The sequence below is a fragment of the Lathamus discolor genome, chromosome 3, assembly GCF_037157495.1.
Source record: "Lathamus discolor isolate bLatDis1 chromosome 3, bLatDis1.hap1, whole genome shotgun sequence".
Classification (NCBI taxonomy): domain Eukaryota; kingdom Metazoa; phylum Chordata; class Aves; order Psittaciformes; family Psittacidae; genus Lathamus; species Lathamus discolor.
In genome coordinates this window covers 123807431-123828012 of record NC_088886.1, presented here as the reverse complement: position 1 = coordinate 123828012, position 20582 = coordinate 123807431, and the positions used below count along the sequence as shown (strand labels likewise).

Below are 20582 nucleotides of genomic sequence, written 5' to 3'. Positions count from 1 at the left end.
TCTACTGGTGGAAATCGACACTAGGGAATCCTCTTTGCCCAATCCAAACCCACGTTGCCCGTGACGCATGGCCGAGAGGGGCGGGGCCCCACCGCCGCTGACCTATCGCAGGCTTGGTGGGCTGGGCTTTGCGCGTGTGTGTGTGTGTGTGTGGAGGGGGGTGTGCGTGGGCGTGCCCGGGCGGCGTGAGGGATGTTCGGCGGCGGCGGCGGCGGCGGCCGCCCGGGCTCGCCATGGTGTGAGGCGCGGTCTGAGGTGCCGCGATGAACGCAGCCGTCCCGTCGGTTTTTGACCCGAAGGGACAGGTGTTGAAGCTGGGCGAGACCTTCGAGAAGCAGCCCCGCTGCGCTTTCCACACAGTCCGTTGTGAGTGTGGGTCCGGGGAAGCACCTCCGGGATCGCTGGGGCAATGGGGAGGGGGCCCGGGTGCCGCCTGTCGGCGGCACCCGGGCCCCCTCCCCATTGCCCCAGCGGCCCCCTGAGGGAAGGGAAGGCTGGTTGGGCAGGTCCTGCGCCCTGGCGTGGCCTTGCTCGCAGGCCGGGAGGGGAAGGTGTGGGTCGGGGCAGGCCGTGGCTGGCATCGGTGTGAGGGAAGAACCGGCATGGTGCTGGGGGAAAGGAGAAAGGCAGCGTGGTAAAACCGTCGGTTGTGGCCCGGCTCCGGGCTTGTCGCTTGGGCAGGCACCGGAGCGTTGTCTGTGGTTAGCTATCCGAGGAGGCAGGTCGTGCCGGTGGTGTGAGGGGAACTGAAGTATCAGTTGCACAAGCAGGGCTTGGGAAGCCTAAAGGAGCTGGCTGCCTTCGTCCCGGGGTACGCTTGGGAAGTAGCTGGAGTGCTGGTTCCGGAGATCAGGTTTCCATCGTTCCCAGTGAGGTGTACGGCCATTGCCCATCCGCTCCCTACTTTCTGGGCACCGGCTTCGCTTTTTACACCTTTTGCATCCAGAATGGTGTCTTGATGTAGTTCTGCTGAAAGCAAAACGAGGCTGAACCTTCGGGTTTTCTCTCTTTCCTTGTGCTTAGTTTTTAGAAGTTAAGCACAATTCAGCAATCAAAGGTTAAAGGCAGCATTAATCACAAAGCTGGTATACCCTCCCTGAGTACATAATTACTATCTAGAGAGGTGTGTGCTCAAAGATTCTGAGGGTAGCTAGGAAACGAATGCTCTCAGGATTATAGTTCTGGTAATTTAGGACTGCTACTTCTGGTTTTGATGTCTCATTATTTATAGACTGATCCCTAAGATTCAGTCTTGCATATGTTCTTTGGAGAATGTCCTGTGTGCTTTCATGCAGTGCAGCGAGATGGGTAATGTGCTTTCTGTGAGCAAATGGAACGGCACTTAGTAGGATTGTCTGTGACTGTGGGAAGGGAGGAGAGGAGAGGGAGCCAGCAGAAGCTATAAATGGATTTAAACAAATGCTGTAACTTAAAATTTACCCTAATTTTAAAGAGGACTAAAAACCACGTCTGGTACCTCCTACCCTCATGATTTCTTGCTGACTCCTGTAATTTGACGATTTACTCTGAAATCTGTTTTGAAATCTCTCTTCCTTTCCAACAAATGAGACATAGAAACTGGCACGTTCATCAGTTCTGTCAAATGCACATATACAAATACCCGTTTTAGCTTGTGCTAAATGACTGAAGGGAAAGACGTCTGCTGGTTAAAAGATCAGAAGCCCATTTACTGACACTGGAACCAGTATCTTAAGTTTTAAAATACCAACCACACAGTGGCAGTATATTTAAGGAAACATTGTCTAATTTGATGAGAAACTTTAGAACTATTGTATGCTTATCCCTGTGAGAGGATGTGTGGGGCTTTGCTGTAAACAAGGTTAGCAGGGGCTCTTACTCATATTTTAGCGCAAAGCTGCCTGCTGCGTGCATAGTCCTGCCCGCCAGCTCCTGAAGCTCTGTTTTCTCACCTGGTTGGTGTGCATGCTGGAGCCACTGTTCCCAGCTGTGGTCAGTGCCGCCTGGCCTGTGCGTTGCAGCCGGGTTAGTGAGCTGGGAAGCTGCCCAGCCACAGCAGAGCTCAGCCGCCTGTGACCAGCAGCGGGTGACGTGACAAGTTGCGAGGCAGGGAGCACGTGCCATGCTGTGGTTGGGGAACATGCCATCTAATGGGCTCCCTTACGTGCTGGGCCTCCCGTGCCTCTCTTCAGCTGCAGTGGGGTGCCTCTACCCAGCACAGTGTCCAGGGCAGGGCACTGGCCATCCCTGGGGTGCGAGGCTGGTTTTGCGCTTGCTTTTGCTGGAACCATAGGTTCAAAGCCACGTGTTACCATGTGCCTTGCAGAGCCTCTCGAAGCTGTCCTATGTCCTAGATCTGTGCAGGCAGGCCTTTCAGCCGTACCCCTGCCAAATTCATCTGTGGTAGAAATATAATTTCTATAGATAATGGTATGTTACATGGCTACAGCACTGATGCCTGAGCACATGCTCATTTTCAATGTCTCAGATTTTTTTAAAAGGATTAGAAGTTGATGACTTCTTTTGTTTGAAACTTATTTTAATCAACTATTTAGATGTTGAAAAAGACAAAAAGGAAATTAATATTTAATTGGGAAGTAATTTCCCTTTTGGCAAAAATAAAATACACTGAAACCAAGTTTTGGTCACCTTCTGACATGCATGTTACAGTAAAATCAGAAAAGGGCATTGAAGTTTAATGATGTTCTTTCAGTCACTTGTCTACACCTCCTGTATTTGGGATAAACATTTTCAAGAATTATTTGTTGATATTTCTGAAAATAATCACATGAGGGTTTATCTTTTGAAATACAACACAGCTCGTTTGGCCTCATTATCCATTAAAACGTAAAAGCATTTTTCTGATTGTAATTGAAAGGTTTTAACATGTACTGAATCCCGAGTAAACCAGCTTGACTTTGGATTATACTGGTTTATGAAATGATCTGCTCTATTCTACACTGCTCTATAATACACTAGCAAAAGAGGCTTTAGCTTAGTAAACTCCAACTGCAGTTAAAAGGTGTTTACATTTATAAGATGTGTGAAAAGCCTATAAATAATTCACTTTGGTTTTATGTTTAGATGACTTTAAGCCGGCATCTATTGATATGTCCTGTGAAGGAGACCTTGAAGTTGGCAAAGGTGAACAGGTGACAATAACACTGCCGAATATTGAGGTGAGTGATGGGCGTAAGGGAATGATTTATTTTATTGTCCCAGGTATATACTGCATATAGAAGGATATGGAGTCTCAGTGCTGTTTCAGAGCAGCTTGTGTATTTTTTAGAGTTGAAAAACAATTGTTATAGGAATGTTATATTACCAAACACCTGAAAATTAAACAGCTGCACTGTAACTTTAAGTGTGTTCACCGCATTGGAAATAAGCTGTAGGATGACCCAGAAGTGTTGCGTACACAGAAAAGCTTCATGTGGATGTTGGCAGCATGAGTTTCCCCTTGGTATTTATTGCTCTAGTGCAGTTCTAAAGCAGGAAAGACTGGAAAGGGAAAATTTACTACCTGCCATGCTTTACTGCTTTGCTGATATGGTAACTGAAACCCCTCTTGGTAAAAGGAGTCCTGCAGTGAGCATGTTCTCATTGGGAAATAAGCATTTCATCAGTTTCCAACTAAGCTAAACTGGGTTAAATCCCATTGCAGTCAAACACCAGCTGCTTTTTGGTCATGGCTACTGTGAGTCTAATTTGAATTAACCAGCAACATTTTAAAAGGCTAAAAATGATCATTTGTAGTAAATTTGGCATCACTGTGTTGGATTGCTGTTTCTAAGACAGACTACAGCAATAACACTCGCTGCACTTCTGATTTCATAGGGCTCAACTCCACCAGTGACTGTGTTCAAGGGTTCAAAGAAGCCGTACCTGAAAGAATGTATTCTAATTTTCAACCATGACACTGGAGAATGTCGTCTAGAGAAACTTAGTAGCAACATCACTGTGAAAAAAACCAGGTGGGTGATTTACAGGAGAAACAACCGTGCTTTAGTCATTGTGAAAATCGATTTGTTAATGAGTCTAAACTGAGATGCATAACTACCAGTTCCTATTTTTAGGAAAACATCGTTTTTAGAAAGTACCTGGGCTCATTCAATAGAATGAAAAGCCTGCTTTCTCAGCACAGTGACTTCACAGCGTGGAGCCTTGACTGGCAGAAGAAATGAGAATGGTTTTGTTTGTTTGTTTTAATTAAAAGTTGTCTCATTGTTGAAATAGATGGTAACTATTTTCTGATAATTTTGGTGGGGAATCTGGGAACTAGCCTGCCCACTGGCTTCTGACTTCTAAATGAAGAAATAAAAAAGATAAATTATGTGACATGGTAGAAGGAATGGACCAGCTGAGTAGCTCTGACAGTTCATCTGACTCTGAAAGTTTTTGAATGCGTTGTGGTTTTCTGTGTGGTTGGTTGGTTGGTTGGTTGTTTTCCTGCTACTGATTTCATGTAAGTCATCTCCAGCAGAATTATGTGATCCTGGGTAGCCAGGTATAAAAGCAAATAAACTGGCAAAGGGTTAAAAAGTTGTTAGCACTGTATTAAAACCCAATTTTTAATATGTATATATAATTACATGCTAGTTTTATAATGTACTTAGAAATCTAATGATGTTTTGTAGAAAGGCACTACAAATAATTCCGTCACTTAAGGTATTGTGTCCCCTGTATTCTTGCCTCTTTCCTTGCATCCTGTCTTGTAGTAATTAAAAATCTGCTTTTCCACACAGAGCTGAAGGAAGCAGTAAAGTCCAGTCTCGTATAGAGCAGCAACAGCAGCAAATGCGAAATGCAACTAAGGTTCCAAACAATGTTAAAAATTCTCCACCAAAAGAAAAGATGTTTCCATCTTCTCCTATGGATGATATTGAACGAGGTAAGCTTCACCGGCACATACGTTTCAGGAACTTTGCTCTTAACTAGAAGTTAGTTTTTAGAGCCAAAGCATTGTGTTGGGGTTTGTTTGCTTGCTTGTTTGACTTCTTTATTAGAGATTCACAGTAGAAGCTGATTAAGCACCCTGATATTGATTAAATACCTGATTAATTACCCTGACATTGAAATGACCACTCTGGCTCAAGTAGTAACAAGGCAGTATTTGAAACTTGCTAAGGTAAAAAAGTAAGGTGAACCATTAGGCTTAATAATGCCCAGGGTCCCACTGCTTGCTGTCTTTGATTCTGTCTTCTGCTGCTACTTTAATCAAGTATACAGTTGGTTGTATTGTGGCACTGAACCAACTAAGCTGTTTCCTTTTTGACATTGCTCCCCATTCTTTCTCTGCATCCAGCCAATGTATAGGTTACAGTGCTTTGCAACTCAAAATACTTCTTAAATTACTGGATAAGATCTTGTGAAAGATGAGGTTCTAAAGAAAAAGACACCTAAAAACCTGCACAAATCAACCCTTGAACAGTGCTATGTACTGTGGTTTTGAGAGTCTCTTGTTTGGTGTGACACTCATATTTCAGTTAATGGGAGGCCTTATTTCCTTCTGGAGGACAGGAAGGCAGCAGGTGGTAATTACTTGGTACAGAAATGCTGACAGCTGGCAGTTTCATTGACTGGAATTGACATCTGCCTCCTAAGATGTTCTGAATTCCTTTAAACAAATATATATATATTTTTTAGAGGTTATTATGATGGGTTTGGGTTGAGGTTTTTTTCCATTTTGGTCTTAAATGCTGACCAGAAATCTATACCACAGAACAGTACTAGAATATATCTAAGGTTGTAGAGAGGAGGGAGCCCTTGAGCACATGGAATAAAATGATGCTTTTTCTTGGTGATCTCTTGTTTTGGGGGGAGTGGTGGTATCAAACATTGTAAGTCACCAAAGTGGCTGCCAACATGTATCAAACTTGTGTGTAGTGACAGTCCAACTCTGAGTACTACTAAATAATGCAGAATAATCGACCAATAGGGATGGTAGGGACCTTTTGAAGTCATCTAGTCCTTCCTCCTGTTCTAATTTTCTGTTGTAATTTTTCAACCTGTTCTTAAAGCTTTCCAGTAATGATGGATCCTGTATTCTCCCTGGCAATCCATTCCAGGGCTTCGGTCTCCTTACCATTCAGGTTCTTCGTAATAAATAATCTGACAGTAAGCCCATTACTACTTTTATATTTATCACGCAAGCATAGACAAGGTTACTTTGCTGCTTTTGAGCAGTCCTTCATGTGTTCACAAGCTGCTATGTCTTTCCCATTCTTTAGGCAAAATGATGCTAGCTGGTTTGCTCTTTCCTTAGAAGTTTTCAAGATGCCTGATTCATTGTCACTCTGCTTTAGCTCTTAGTACTAGTCCAAAATGTTCCTGAAGCCTAAATACATTTACTATTTCAGCCAAGGTTTTAGCAGTGCTGAGTCAAGTAAGGTGAGTGTCTTACAGTCATTGTTATACACACAGACCAAATAGTATCACGTCCCCATGTAATGGTTGTCATTTCCACAGCAGCACGGTGTGCTAGAGCTGTGTGTAGGGATCCACTGGAACTCTCAGACTCTTAAGCATTGCCTACCTAATTGTTCTTCATCCCATGGTTGTGTAACTGACTATTCCTGCTTAAGTGCACTACCTTGAACTTGTTACTAGCTTTGTTTTCTTGGGTGGGGGAAAGGTCACTCTACCTTTGTCCTCTGGTATAAATACAGTCTGTCTTTCACCTCTTGAAAGAATTTAAATTCTGTCAGATTAACTTATGTCAAAATAAAAGGCACAGATCTTAATCTTCAGTTCTCGATATTAGCCTTTCGATTAATTTTTTTCTCTTAGTAGACATTGGTAAAAGCAGGGATGAAGTGGAACTCCTAGAATCATAGAACAGTTTGGGTTGGAAGGAACCTTCAAAGGTCATTTTGTCCAACCGCCCCACAAGGAGCAGGGAAAATCAAATTGCATAGGACTTGAGTGGTATCTTTCAGTTACCTTACAGCTCCTCATGAGGGGCAGATCAGTTGTTTATTTGGCCTTTCTTCTCTAGAATTAAATTTGAAATTACGTCTTGATCGTTCTGTTAGCTGCATCCTAATATTTACCTTAGCTTTTCTGTCATCTTTTCTGTCCTTAAGCTTAGTAACAGGAGGGTGCTTCCATTTTCCCCCTGCCCTTCTCTTTCCTTATGTCTGAGTCAGCCCATATGGTCTTTTACTGTACTTTATTCCATGGCATTGGGTTAGTTTGTCCTTGTAGCCATAGCTGCACTATTTCAGGTGCCACTTTTCTTGAACACCGTTTTCCTTTAGACTGGCCTTTAATATGGCTGACTAACCTAAATACCTTTCCTTTACAGTAGCCTTTGATAACTCAGAACTGGGAAGCTTCATGGAGCTTTGTGTTGAAACTTATTCTGTTGTTCTCCCTTCTTCTCTTGATTAAGCTTTGAGCCATCTGGCATCTTTGTGACTTTCATCTTCAACCTGCTCTTCAAATTTACCCAATACAGAAGTGAGATGTGCCACTCTCCTACTTGCTTTCTGTCTGCTGTATCTAAGCTGTTCCTGAAATACTCCAAGTGCTTATAAGACCATCTTAACAAATGTCTGGGTTACAATCTTGTATAATGATAAACTTCTGCACTCTGGGTAAATCCTCAAGTTGCTGTATAAAATTTCCATCTCTGTGATTCAGTGGTCTGTTTCAGACTTCTAAATTCAGCAGCACCCCTATTTTGCACATTATTAAGTGTACCCTTTGTGCAAAAAGTAACTTTCTCTGTATGTTGGACTTTGGCTAGTATATATCAAAAATGCATTACTATTCAGCATAATCTATCCAGTCACACTCTCTTAAATATTATTGTACTCAGGTGAGTTATTTCATTAAGAATGCAAGTTGATGGAGTCAGTTTGATCTTTTAATTTCCAGTATTTCTTGTGTACTTCATGTTCTAGCTAAATAGTCAACTGTGGATGGTTCCTTTCATGCTTTTACTTAGTTTGAGCAAAATGTCACATAGTCCAAATAAGTGTATTGATTGTAATGTTGAACCGTTGGGAGGCATTTTGGGTGCAGACATCTTACAGCTGACTTATCTGTGTGACTGTAAGTGCAGTTTTGGTTAGTGAAAGGCATTTTTGGGGTGCTAAGGAAAACACCCAGGGCTTGCTAGTTGCAGAAATTAAAGGCTATGTGGGATGCACTACCCTGTGGAATGTGGGGTTAGCATTTGGGTTCACAGTCACCCTTTTTCAACACTTGGCTTGAAAAGGGAGAAAGTGCCCAAGCTACAAGAGCAGAAAACCACATGACAAACTGGATGCTTGCTTGTGCCCTTTTCTTTGTCCTGGAGGGCTTTGGGTTGGTTTTTCTGTTTTTTTTTTTTTTGGTTTTTTTTTTTTTGTTGTTTTTTTTTTTTTAGTTGCTACAATGCATGAATGCATGTACCTGACTTCTGTTGTCGATTTTTTTTTTCTTTCTTTTTATTACTTTTCTCCTCCTTCTTCTCTTTCAATTATGATAAATACTAACTAAGAAACAAATCATATTGTTTGCAGAGCTAAAAGCAGAAGCCAGTATCATGGACCAGCTGAGTAGCTCTGACAGTTCATCTGACTCTAAAAGTTCTTCATCCTCTTCAAGTAGTGAAAATAGTTCTAGTGATTCTGAAGATGAGGAAACGAAGCCCTCTCTTCCTATGTCAATGCCATATCTGCAGCCACAGCCTACTGTGTCTGCCATACCACAACAGGCTGTCCCCGACAAAGATGCCAGTCATAACAGATCCCAAGAGAGCAGTGGTCATATGATGAATACACTACGTAAGTACAAAAGCTGTTCTTTTCTTAGTGCACAGTTCCAGACATCAAGATTCTGAAAGGAAACCATATTGTTTTTAAGTATGTCTCTGTTATAATTAAAACTGTGGGAGGTGATGCTAGGGTTTGATTGTTCAGCAGTGCTCTGAATTAGACATTGGGCTAAAAGGCTCTTTGGTCCCCAGTGATATTAAATTTCAACTGCTGATGCAGTTGAAAATATTTCCTAAGCTCTTCTGGCTTCCTCCCAGTTTATATACATTGGGACTGGAGAACAGTAATTTTGTATTGAAAATACTGGAATGAACAGGCACTCCCAAAACATATGCTTATAATTTCTTGGGTAGAACTATGGGAAAGATACTATACTCACCATACTCTGAATTACAGAAGAGATGGTATATTCTTAGCTAGTTTAGTTACTATTATTCATGGCACCATTCCACTGGACAGCATGGCAAAACTGTCCTTTGCATATAAGGAAGGAGGTGATTTGCTTTCAGGTGACATTATCTTATTCCACCCACTCAGGCAACTAAAATGTAATTTGAAGAGTAGCTGTGATGTTGCTTAAGAAGTGGTTGCTGTGCAGCTTGGAATTAATGTTCAGTGTATTCAAAAAGGAGAGTTTGGACAGTAAAAAAAAAAAACCCCACCAGGTAGAGACCTAAATAGCAGGAGTACTCATAGAAGTGAGTATCAGCTATGGTGACTTTTTGAAACTGATTAATTAGGTGCTTAGCTGCAGGCTCTTGTTTGATGGGGTTTTTTTTTCTCATCAGTCCTAGTTTGCAGCCTAAGATCTTTAAGGTTTATCATTTGTATGTAAATTTGTTACACTGACATGTTAGACTCTGGCAGATCCAGATCCTTTTATTTCAGTACTTAATGGATGATATGAACAGGTTTTGGGTTGTTTTTGTGGGTTGGTTTTTTGTTTTATTTATTTATTTATTTATTGGGGGGGGGAGTTGTGTTCTTTTTTTCAATAGCTAGCATTTAAATACATAAATATCTATGCTGTTTATTTATGTACTGCATTAACAGATAAGATCAGACTGACAAGTCCTGTGACTTCATGTGCAAAGGACTAAATGCTGCTTTCATTTTACTGTCACTGTAGAGAACAATGTCTTCATGTTAATAATTTGCGTAACTTGAGCATGCCATTTATTTCAACCCTTATTCACAAAAGGGATTTCCCATTCTTCATGCTTTAAATAAAACTTGTTACGAAAACAAGATTAAGCTCTATCCCCAGTGACAGAATCCCAGCTGGCAGTTTCTACTGAGAAATACAGTTACAAGTACAGGTGGCCACATCCACTGGTTCCAACAGTCACAGTGAGAAAAGGTTGCTTAAAACATGACAACATCAAAACTGTTACAGGGGAATTTGGTGGCTTGATGGTGCTTAAGAGCTGTGTTCACAGGTAGAACCTCTCTGTAGCATCAAGCCTTGGTCTGAACTATCTAAGCTTGCCTAGATCTTTCGCTTAATCCTGTTTAACTTCTGTTATGGTTACATATCTATTTACTCCTGCATATCCTTTTATCCTTTATGATTCTTTAACAAACTTACAGTACAGTTAACACTTAAAGTACACTTCAACTAGACAAACCCCAAAACAGCTACTTTCAAGAAGAATGTGTTTCTCTAGCTCTCCTGCTGAGTGAATTTGGCAGGAGAGTGAAACCTGGAGAAACTAAATGGATAGCACATGGTTCTAGCTTGAATGGCAACAGTTCTCAGTTGGGGTCCTATACAGTCATTTTTTCCATCTCAAATAATGTTTTACAAAAATACAATACTGAATCAACAGATGTCAGCACAAGCTGTTTGCTTGTCTAGCCTCATTTTGCGGTTTGACCGCTTATGTGCGTGACTGGCTTTGTGCACCTTTGTAGCATCAGGGATGCACTGGGTAATTAGCTTTTCTCTGGCCTGCTGCAGGCAGGCAGAAGGGTAGAGGAAGGCTCAGAGAGCAGAGTTTTACCTCCCCTTATAACAAAGTTTGTAAACAGCGGTACTAATGGATCTGTTCTTCATAAATATTTGATCATATGTTGCTTTATGTCTACTTTTTGTTTTAACAAGTTATGTTAAATAAAGCAATTTTCCAAAATAAACTCAGCATAGCTTGGCTATTCTGGGGCCTTGTAACACACATAGTATTCAGCACAACTTTACTTCTTTTGATACTTTGAGCTGGTACAAGCAGCCGGTCATAAAAAACTTTTCCTTTTATTGGTTGGTTTCGTGCTGATGTGACCATGAAGATCTGTGAAACATGGGTCACTCCTATGAGCTTCCCCATACCCAACTCACAAGAATTCAGCTGAATGTAATGTAGTTACTGTTTTCAAGTTTAGGAAATGTCATCAATGCATCTGTTTCCCCAGTTAATTTTGCTAATAAGGAATTGGCACTGTGAAAACTGAACTAATTTTCCCCACTTTATTGCTGCCTATTAAGGTCAATAGAGTCTAGATGTTCTTCAGAGTCTTAGTTAAATAAACTTTCTGTTCTTGCACCAAACCCACCTGAAAACTACTGACTCTAATCTGCTTTGTTTTGCCACCTCTACCCCTTTTTTTATAACCCTACCTCCAAAAAATCACCTTTAGAAAGTTTTCCTGAAGTAAATCCTAATGCATTATTTCTGACTCTGGAACTTGGACTTCTTGCTTTCCCATCTGCTGGTTTTCACAAGCATTGGTATTTTTGGCTGATGTTATAGGGTTTGTGTAATTTCTATTAACTATGTTGAAATAACCTTTGAAGGCTGCAGGATCGCTATTTGGAAGGTTGTTATCTTGTTCGTACTCCCAGTCCTCTCCTAAAGTAGGTAGTACACAATGGGGCTGGGGTTTCTAGGAATTCACTGTAAGTTTTCATTTGAGTGATAAATGCACGAGTTTGATTTATTAATGCCATTGTCTGCCCTGAAACATTTTTTCTTAGGATGATGTATAGTCCTGAATAAGTATTGACAAATCACTTGATTTTGTTCTTTCAAAATATCTTTTTTTTAATTTAGGTTATGATACAGCTGTAAATGTTGTCTTTATATAAAGGGTTGGTCAAAAGTTGTCTATAGTAGTATTTTAAAGATTGCTGGAAACAGCCATCTTCACTGTCCTTGTCTTTATATAACATGTTTTCTGTTTTGCTGTGGAGAATCATGTACCACTTTTTAAGCTTTAGTGGTGACACAGTGGAAAACAAGGGCAGACTAAATCCCACCATGTCAGACTTCAGTGCTCTGGCAGGAATGATGCCTGATAACAGAAGATCTGATCCAAGTGTCTTGATGGGTTTACCCTCTTGAGGTTACTTTTCTACTCATCTGCAAAAGTAATCTGTGAAGGGTGCTGCAGCTGAGGAAAGGGCATGTGAAAACAGTGCCTACTCAGTTGCAGTGATTTTCCGTTGCTTTTTAGGCCATTTCTTGTGGAATGCGTCTCTCAACCAGAGATGCATTCCTTTTATATTATTTCTCTTTTTTTTTAATGTCTGTTTGGCAAGGGAGGTGTGAACAGAACCATACTAGTTGGAACAAGTTCCTAAAAATGCACGGGAACTTGCTAGATACAATGTAGATTCTATATAGCATGCTGTGTGGTTTTTGTTAGCTATCTGTCATTATGGAACGATTCCCTCCCTCCCACCCCCTAAGCTTATGGACATCCACTGCAAGCGCAATACAGTCTTACTTCCCGGTTTTGAAATATATATAGCCACCAAATTAAAGTGCTGTGCAAAATTTCTTTTGATGTTTTGTTTGTTCACTTGTTCCAAAACCTGTTTGAAATAGTAGGTCACTGATACATCTTTAAATGGTATGTCAAAGAGCTGCTCGTCTTGATTGAGACATAATTTGTTTTCAAGCACAGCTGACTCGCATTCTGATGTGTTTCACACAAAACCCCAACAACTCATTTTTCACAAATCTGCATTCACCAGCAGTTTTCCCACTTACGAAGCACGAAAATGTGGGTGGCAAAGATAGCTAGGTGTTGTCTTTTGTGATCTGGTGATATTAAATAAATGCACTTGTAGCTAACAAGCTAATGGCTTCCTTGCCCAGGAAGAAAAGTGATGTCTCTAAGGTTCTGTCACTGGGGAGTTGGCTTCTACACCTATTTATTCTTTTATCATAGAATAGGATTAGAAGGGACCTTTAAAGATATCTAGCCCACCCCTCTCCTCCCCCTCCCCGACCTATTTGCTATTAGTTTTTGCAACCCTTTAATTGGGAAAGGGAATATCTTGAAAGAATCAAAGTATTTCTTTAGAAATGACTAATGCAATTACTCTCTCTCTCTTCTAGGAAATGACTTGCAGCTGAGTGAATCTGGAAGCGATAGTGATGACTGAACAGTTTTTTGGCCTTAAATGTATCACCTTTTTTGCTAAATATGTCTTAGCATCTGTTTTGCACTAAGATTAGATTACCAGAGACTGGAATGAATGTCCTCGATTTTGATAATAGACATCCTAATTTTCTACTGACACATCATGTCTATAATAGAGCAGCATTGACATCCTGTCAGTGCTATGGTTATGTGTTTATCTTTCAAATTACTGTATTTACAGTAAAATTGTGTATGATCTGATTTTGATTATTTTTGCCTCAGCCACCTGTTTTACTTGAAACTGATTTGTAACAGCTAGTTACTTTATATAAATAGTTACAGAATTGAGAAATTCCTGGTATTTATGGAGGCAAGTTTCCTTCCTATAATTTAAACGCTGATCTCACAACTTTTACTTGGAGGGAGTGAAAGGGAGAACAACTAAATGAGGTCTGCTGTGTCTGCTATACTTTTTGTTTAGTTCACAGTTCATACCTTTAAGGAAACTGCTGAATAATGTGGTCCACTAGTGCAGTTACAGTTTACAATTGTTCAACACATTGCTGAATTCTTAATTTCATTGTATTATAGGTCTTTATATTTCTGAGCCTCAAGATTCCTGAGGGAACTTGTCTATTCTCTGCCTTTTTTATACAACTTGAATAGGCTGGTCTTTTTACAACCTTTTTGTATCTAAATTTCGATAACTGCAGAGACAGCAATGAACTTCCTTCATTCAATTCTGTAACAGAAATCAGAAAATTTCTTTGTAGGAGTATAAAAGTAATTTAATAAAGCAATATTTATCATTTTCATGTTTCTGATTCTGTTCTTTACTGGTTAAGAACTCCCCTTCCTACCTATAGTAGTCTTGCCAGTGAAAGGTCATGCAAAGAAGCAGAAAGCAGCAAAATAGTAGCTAATACGCACTCCCCACCCTGTCTGCAAGGCTTCTGTGTTGCTTTTACCTATATTGAGACAAGCCTTAAGAAGAGCTTGCCAAAAGCTTATGGCACTGCTGGTGTACTGATGAATGTTTATTACAGATTATATCTAAATGGCATTGGTAAGCGTTAGACAGGAGGTGGTGTTTGCCTAGTCTTGTGTGGTTTTCCTCATTTAAAATTGTATTTCAAGACCTGACAAACTGCAAGTAGTAGTCCAAATTTTATCCTATAGTTTACTACTGAGTTTTGTAACTAACAGTAGCAAATGTCTGTAGGATGAATTCTGAGGAGATGAAACTGCTCAATCTTGCATGGAAGTCTCCTTTGCTAGATTTCAGTGATTGAATCGCAGCTCTCTGTCTAAACTGTGAGGACTGAATCCTATATGTAAGCATGAATGTGCAGACATGAAAAAATGCACACTTGGTAAATGTATACAATAGATGGTACTAGACTGGCTTATGCTTTCAACTGTGCTGTCAGTACCAGCCAGTGCTTATCTGTAGACAGAAAAAGAGCCCAAAATCATATCTATCCGTCGCAGAGGAACTTTTATTGGTACCACCAGGCAGAAGTGAAATATTGGAAATGCTGCTTTCTGATGCTTCCTCACCTCATGTTCTGTACATGGCACTGGTCCATGCTCTGTACCAGGTAACAGTGTGCTAGTCTTGCAGCTTCCTAAAGCTGGTGTCATAAGCAAAACATTTTCTTGTTTATACTCAAAGGAAAAATCTCAAGTTAATAACTATGGGTGAGCAGGTCTTTGAGAAGAAAAGGGCTAATAAGCATCCTTGAAGGAGGATGCTCTGTAATAAGCCCCGTAAGATGCTTGGAACTTTCTCAAGGGAAAGGGCATTTAATTCTCTGACGGATCATAGCTGTTGGTACAGGAGCTTTAGCAGAGTACTTGGTCCTTGGCACCTGCTGCTAATAAGGATGTGAGGAGCTGAGATGTTGCACGTAACCTTAGGACCAAGGAGCAGCCTTCTATTCCAAATAGAAAGGGGTGCCATGATAACGCAGTGTCCTGACCTGCAGTATCCTCTTTTTGCCTTCCCTCTGTCCCCAGCAGTTTACTTGCATCAAAGCCTTCCTTTAGGCCAACACTAAATTCTAACTGTAGCCCAAATGCTGCTTTTTTTTTTTTTTTCCCTGAATAGTGCATTCAGGGTGTATGGGAGGGAGCAGATGTGTGGAAGCACTGACCAGGCCAGGGTCTAAACTGGGGAGAGTGTGTGTACTCATAATCAGTCCTTCGATGATAAAACTTGAATACAATCTACCTGTATTTGTATGTAATTGCACTCACACGTATGCAGGTGCCTAAATATAGCAAATATAGCTTTGGAAGTAAAATAGATTTCCAAGTTTGTAAATCTCAGGACTGTAAGTAAGCCTGTGCTATCTTTAGGATTTGATGTTTGGGTTGAAAGCCTTCTAGGATGGATAGAGTCTTGGTTAAACATTCATATAGCAAGTAGTACAGAGTGATCAGTGGCTACTCGGGCACTACCTGGCATGAATATGTGATCTAGCTGGATACATTCTGCCAGATGCACAGCTGTGATAATTGAGGAAAGGCTCCCTTTAAGTATCAGGACTGGAGGAAAAAAATGTGTGAAAGAAAAAAAGCTCTATATGCTGTATCCAGCCCAAATGTATGTGATCCGACTATCCCTCTCCTCTAAGTGTCAAACACAGGCAAGTGAGCTAAACAGCTTGCTTTGGCCTGTTGTGGTACAGAAGGAACTGGCTTGTATCACTTTCATGACATGCTGGTTGTATTTCTTCCCTAAGGCTTGGTTTGTGTACCCCCAGCAGTGCTGAGCCCTGTATCTCCTGCTGCAGGGTGTTCTCAAATGGCAGGAGTGAGAAGGTGGCTGCATTGAGATTTAGAAACCTGAATAAGGGAGGTAGTGTAGCAACAGAAAAACAAATCAGGTTGTCTTTTTTGACCTTGGATTTTTATCTCTTTTTTTTTCCAACCCTGACATGAAAATTCTTCTCCTTTAAAACCAGTTTTTTTCCCTGTGATGTCAACCTACCTAGAAATGAATAAAATCAGCAAAGTTCCTATGACCACTGTTCCTATGACCTCTCAGTACCTCTTGCAAAATAATCTTCTAAAATCTATCTGGTTCTATCTTGTTGCTTTCAGCTATTTTGTCTTTACATCCAAAGATTTAAAGCATATGTGTCTAAGCACTAGATACATTTGAGGAATGTTTTATTGTGACATTATAATTAAGCGATCGTGTATGTTTTGGGATTGGAGAACATCTGCATATCACATTGATAAATCAAAAAATATCTTCCAAATGCAACTAGAAACTGCAAAATGTTTTAGTCTTCTGCCTAATGCAGTGCTAAGGCCCATGCAGCCCCTCTCTCTGCATGGCACCTCGTACAGGCACAATTTGTCTAGTACCTACCACTTCATGGTTGTGGTGTTCAAACCCTGCCAAGCCCTGGAATGGTGATGATGAATTGCAGCTACCTTGCCTGGAAGCTTCTGGTGTTTGTAAGTTCTCCATCCTACTCTTGCATGGATCCTGCATTGGGGAATGTGAAGAGGCTGAGGTGATCTCTCCAGGGCAACCCTGGCACCACTGTATTCCATGACTAACACTGTGATTGACATTCACTTGGGGTTTCCTGTCTCTCTGTAATTCCCTCTTTAGATCCTTCCCTCTAAAGCTGTAATGGGCCTTTAGGAAGCTCTTGTTATAAGCTTCCTAAATATAACTCAATATAATGTCCATGCGTTTTGTAGTTGTTTGGTAAGTAATAATCTTAGTTCCTGCATAATTTCTGGAAATGATTCAGATGTCCAGGCGCGGATTACTGAAAACAGCCGCTCATCAAAGCCATGACATCAGCATCAGCTGGAGCATAGCTCATCACAGAATTAATTGTCAAGGCCCCTGATATGATCAGCTTTATTGAATGAGCTTTGGTTTTTACTTTGGAGGAAGGTGGGAGATAACCACTTTTCAGATTAAAGCTCTTTCAGTACATCACTTCTGTGCTAACAGACAGTGAATCATCTTGAGAACAGAGCAACAGTATTTCTAAGAGGAATTATTTGCTGGGTCTTTCTTAACTGATTTCTGGGGAACCCAATATGAACAGATCATCTCAGATAACAGTTTGCTTTCATTCTCAAGGTTTTGGCCCATGAAAATGGCATCATTTCTGGCCCACACTTTTTATTTTCATTAGAATTTCTACAGGAGGGTTTCTGAGAACACCCAAGCAGATGCTTAATCCTTCTTAAACAGAAAAGATGAGGATGCCTAGGCTGGACAGAAACAAAGAAGCCCAGAGGAAGAAAGAGAAGATGACTTGGCTCATGATGGTTCCTAGCCTGAATGCTTGCAATACATGTGATTTCCTCATCTCACCACTTTGAGGTCATTCAGCTAACCACGTAAGGTGCTGAGAATAGCCTAAGCAGATACAGAGTTCAGACCAGCTTTTTGAGGAGATGTGAAAGCAAGATTAAGGAAAAGAGAAGTTTTGTATAAGGGTGTTCATATTTGGTTAAAATATATATTCCTGCTGCTTTGGGGGAGGGAGGAGAAATGTGAAAAAGATGAAGATGTACTGAAATTAGGAGAAAAAAGTGTGAAATGATAATTTCTTTTATGGTTCAGACCTAAAACTTGATAGGAGTTGTCATCCACACCTGAGGGGAGGACTGAATGACTCATGTCTCATCTATTTCTTTGCCCAGTTCAATGAAACTGTGGTGACAGCTTCTGTTTGTTAGCTAGTTAGCAGTTATGTCCCAAGTGATCTTGGTCCCCCTGAATAAGAATAATTCATGATGGCTTGGGTATTTGCAAACAGCAGCTCTTTCTTTACCAGCGGCATGCACAGGAATGGCCTGAATTTGTGGAAAGCTCTAAAGAATCCATTACTGTGTCTTTTATTTCACTGTTTGCCAGTTCTCCTGTTGGAGAAAAGCTCCTGAAGGGTAGACTCAGAGCTCAGAGTTTGTATCAGCAGGAAGAACTAGTCAGCTCCTAAGCAGAGATACCAACTTCTTACGGGGTTTTCATAAAACCCATCCTGCATCTGCTGTAGTGGAGGGTCTGGCCTGCTGGGAACAGCCAGGGCTTGGGCTCCAGTTGTTTCTGTGGTTTTCTGAATCCATAGAAGAAATTAGTGTGTTCTCAGATATTCCTTCACTGAAAAGCAAATCCCTCTGCTGTGGTGAGGAAGGAATGGAGGTTAGAGGCAAAGATGAAGGAGCCTTTCATTCAACAGAGAAGGCTTTGTTGATGTACAACACATGCCTGGTGAGTTAGCTGCTGAGACCTCTCCTGACTCACTTTAAACAGGGGCCCTTGTTACAGAACCTGTTCTCCATCTCTCATCTCCCATATGCTGTCTTTTCTATGCAGCTTGGTTTGTCTCCTGAAAATTCATGCCTGGCTTGTTCTTGTAAGTGTGCTTATGCATGACAGAGGATTATCTGATGCCTCTGAGAGATGAGGCCTTCTTCATGCTGTTATTTAAAGAAAAGTGGAGTGTCTTTAAAAGGTAATTAAAGAAGACCCAACAACAACCCAAACTCTTCTTTAATATCTTTAGTTTCACTTCCACATGCTGTGTATCTTGTTCTACCAGTTTCAATGCTCTTGCAAAAGAGTTGCACAATGACTTCCTCTTAGCAACCACCAGAATTAAACTTGAGCTCACCTAATTGGCTGTACCTTTTCTAAGATCTTCAATGTATTGAGTTTCCAATAAACTCTCCAACCCCCCTTTTTTCCTGCACTTTTTCATTGCCATGACTTTTGGAATAAATACTCATGGACATCGTCATATGTAATTCCCACAGAGACCTGGGAGCCGGTTGCTGCCTGAAATACCAACTTAACATTAACCTGAACCAATTTCTTTTTTACACCCGACTCTGCGCATTGACAGTTTATGAAAAGTCTAGGCTTTTCCAAGAGTTTTGATCCAAGTGTTTATGCTAACATTAAATACTCTCCCACTACCAAGTGTTCCTAAAAGCTCAGGATGTTTTAAAGGCCACTGTTCAATTGAGATTCCCCCTTCAAACAAAACCAGCGTTTGTGCCAGTTTCTGATTTTGCTGGAATAATGAGGGCAGCATAAGGTAATGGGCCCCTCAGAGCATCAGGGTCACATAAACCATTTTGGAATTAGCTGCCCTTCAGCAACTCTTCTGGAAAGGTTTGTGTGCTTTACGATCCTCTCCCACCACAGTGTGGAACAATTTCCACTCCTGTCCTGCATGATGACCTGGGTGGCTTTTGTATGTTTGGGTTTTTTTTGTCCTGTATGAAAGTTACCAATAGAAATATTTAGCTAACATTTTACAAGTGCTTGTTTTATAAATACTAGTCATCAAATATGTTTGCCAAATGTGACCTGAGCGTAGGAAGAAAACTCCATGCAGATCTGCAGCTACTTTTTGCTCCTTTTCCCCTTACAAGCCAGACTTTGCCTAGTAACCCTCACCAGGATATGGCATATGTCAAAGATACTGATGGTCAGTGGCTGTGGCTATATTTAACTGAGGATGCAAGACTGTAAAGCTATTTTAAAAGTTCTTGCCACAATGAATACATTTTAGAAAGTACCACCTGGAAGGAGCGTGCTGAGTTTAGCCGGGACTTTTTATCTGCCTCAATTTGTAAAACAAAATGACTGCTAAAAGCTTAGAACCTATCCCTGCTTTTGTACTTTCCATTTGACTCCTTCTTGGTGATGAAACAACAGCTACTCACAGGTGAATAACTGAGGTCCTCGAGAGAGAAACTTGTTCAGATATTAATAATGCCTCAGCTGTATTTATAATTCTGTAGAGAGTTTCTGAGCTGAGCGAGCCAAAGAATCTGCCACATAACATGGAAGCTGTTGATCCAAATGACCTCTGTTGTGAAAATGGGAAGTGCTTACGCTGCACATATCTCTCTAAACTTAACAAAAATATGTGTGAATTTGTCTGTGCAGTATTGGAGAACAGGTAACTTCAACTGCTGTTAGATGGAAGCAGCTCCATGATGAGATGGTGGCAAACAGCCCGTGCTCATGGGATGTGTATGGAAGTGCGGGTAGATTGATCCTGGGACCTTGGGAGCAACACCCAGGCAGGTGCATCTGGAATTGCAGAGACTGCAAACTGCTCCCTAGTGCATGGTAGCTTGTAAATCTCTCGGGTCTTATCAGCAGCTCACACCACACAGAGACCTTCTGCCCGATGTAGATGCTCAGCTACAAGAAGCTGCCTCACAGCTGTGTTTTCCTCACCTTGTACTTCTTTGACAAGGAGGAGGGGCTGTACGAATGGTACATTTGTTTTCCAAGGTAAATGAAAACTGTAATTTCAAGCTTGCCTGCCTTGGATGGGGCAGGGTGCTCGGCAGGGAGAGAAATATTTTAGTCATCCCACAATAAGGAGAGCTGACTGTTCAGGGTAACGCAGTGGCTCAGCATCAGGACTCTTCGCAGCTGGACTCTGCTCAGGTGACAAAGCCACACAA

The 20582-nt window shown here is 41.1% G+C and overlaps 1 protein-coding gene across 1 annotated transcript; it reads left to right on the top strand.

Annotated features, from left to right (window-relative positions):
- Window positions 1-166: 166 nt before the first annotated feature.
- EAF2 (ELL associated factor 2) lies at window positions 167-13920 on the top strand. Its single transcript, XM_065671461.1, has 6 exons — window positions 167-366; window positions 3064-3158; window positions 3817-3953; window positions 4725-4870; window positions 8490-8753; window positions 13085-13920. The coding sequence occupies exons 1-6, from the start codon at window positions 264-266 to the stop codon at window positions 13129-13131; spliced, it is 792 nt and encodes a 263-aa protein (XP_065527533.1). The 5' UTR covers window positions 167-263; the 3' UTR covers window positions 13132-13920.
- The last annotated feature ends 6662 nt before the right edge of the window (window positions 13921-20582 follow it).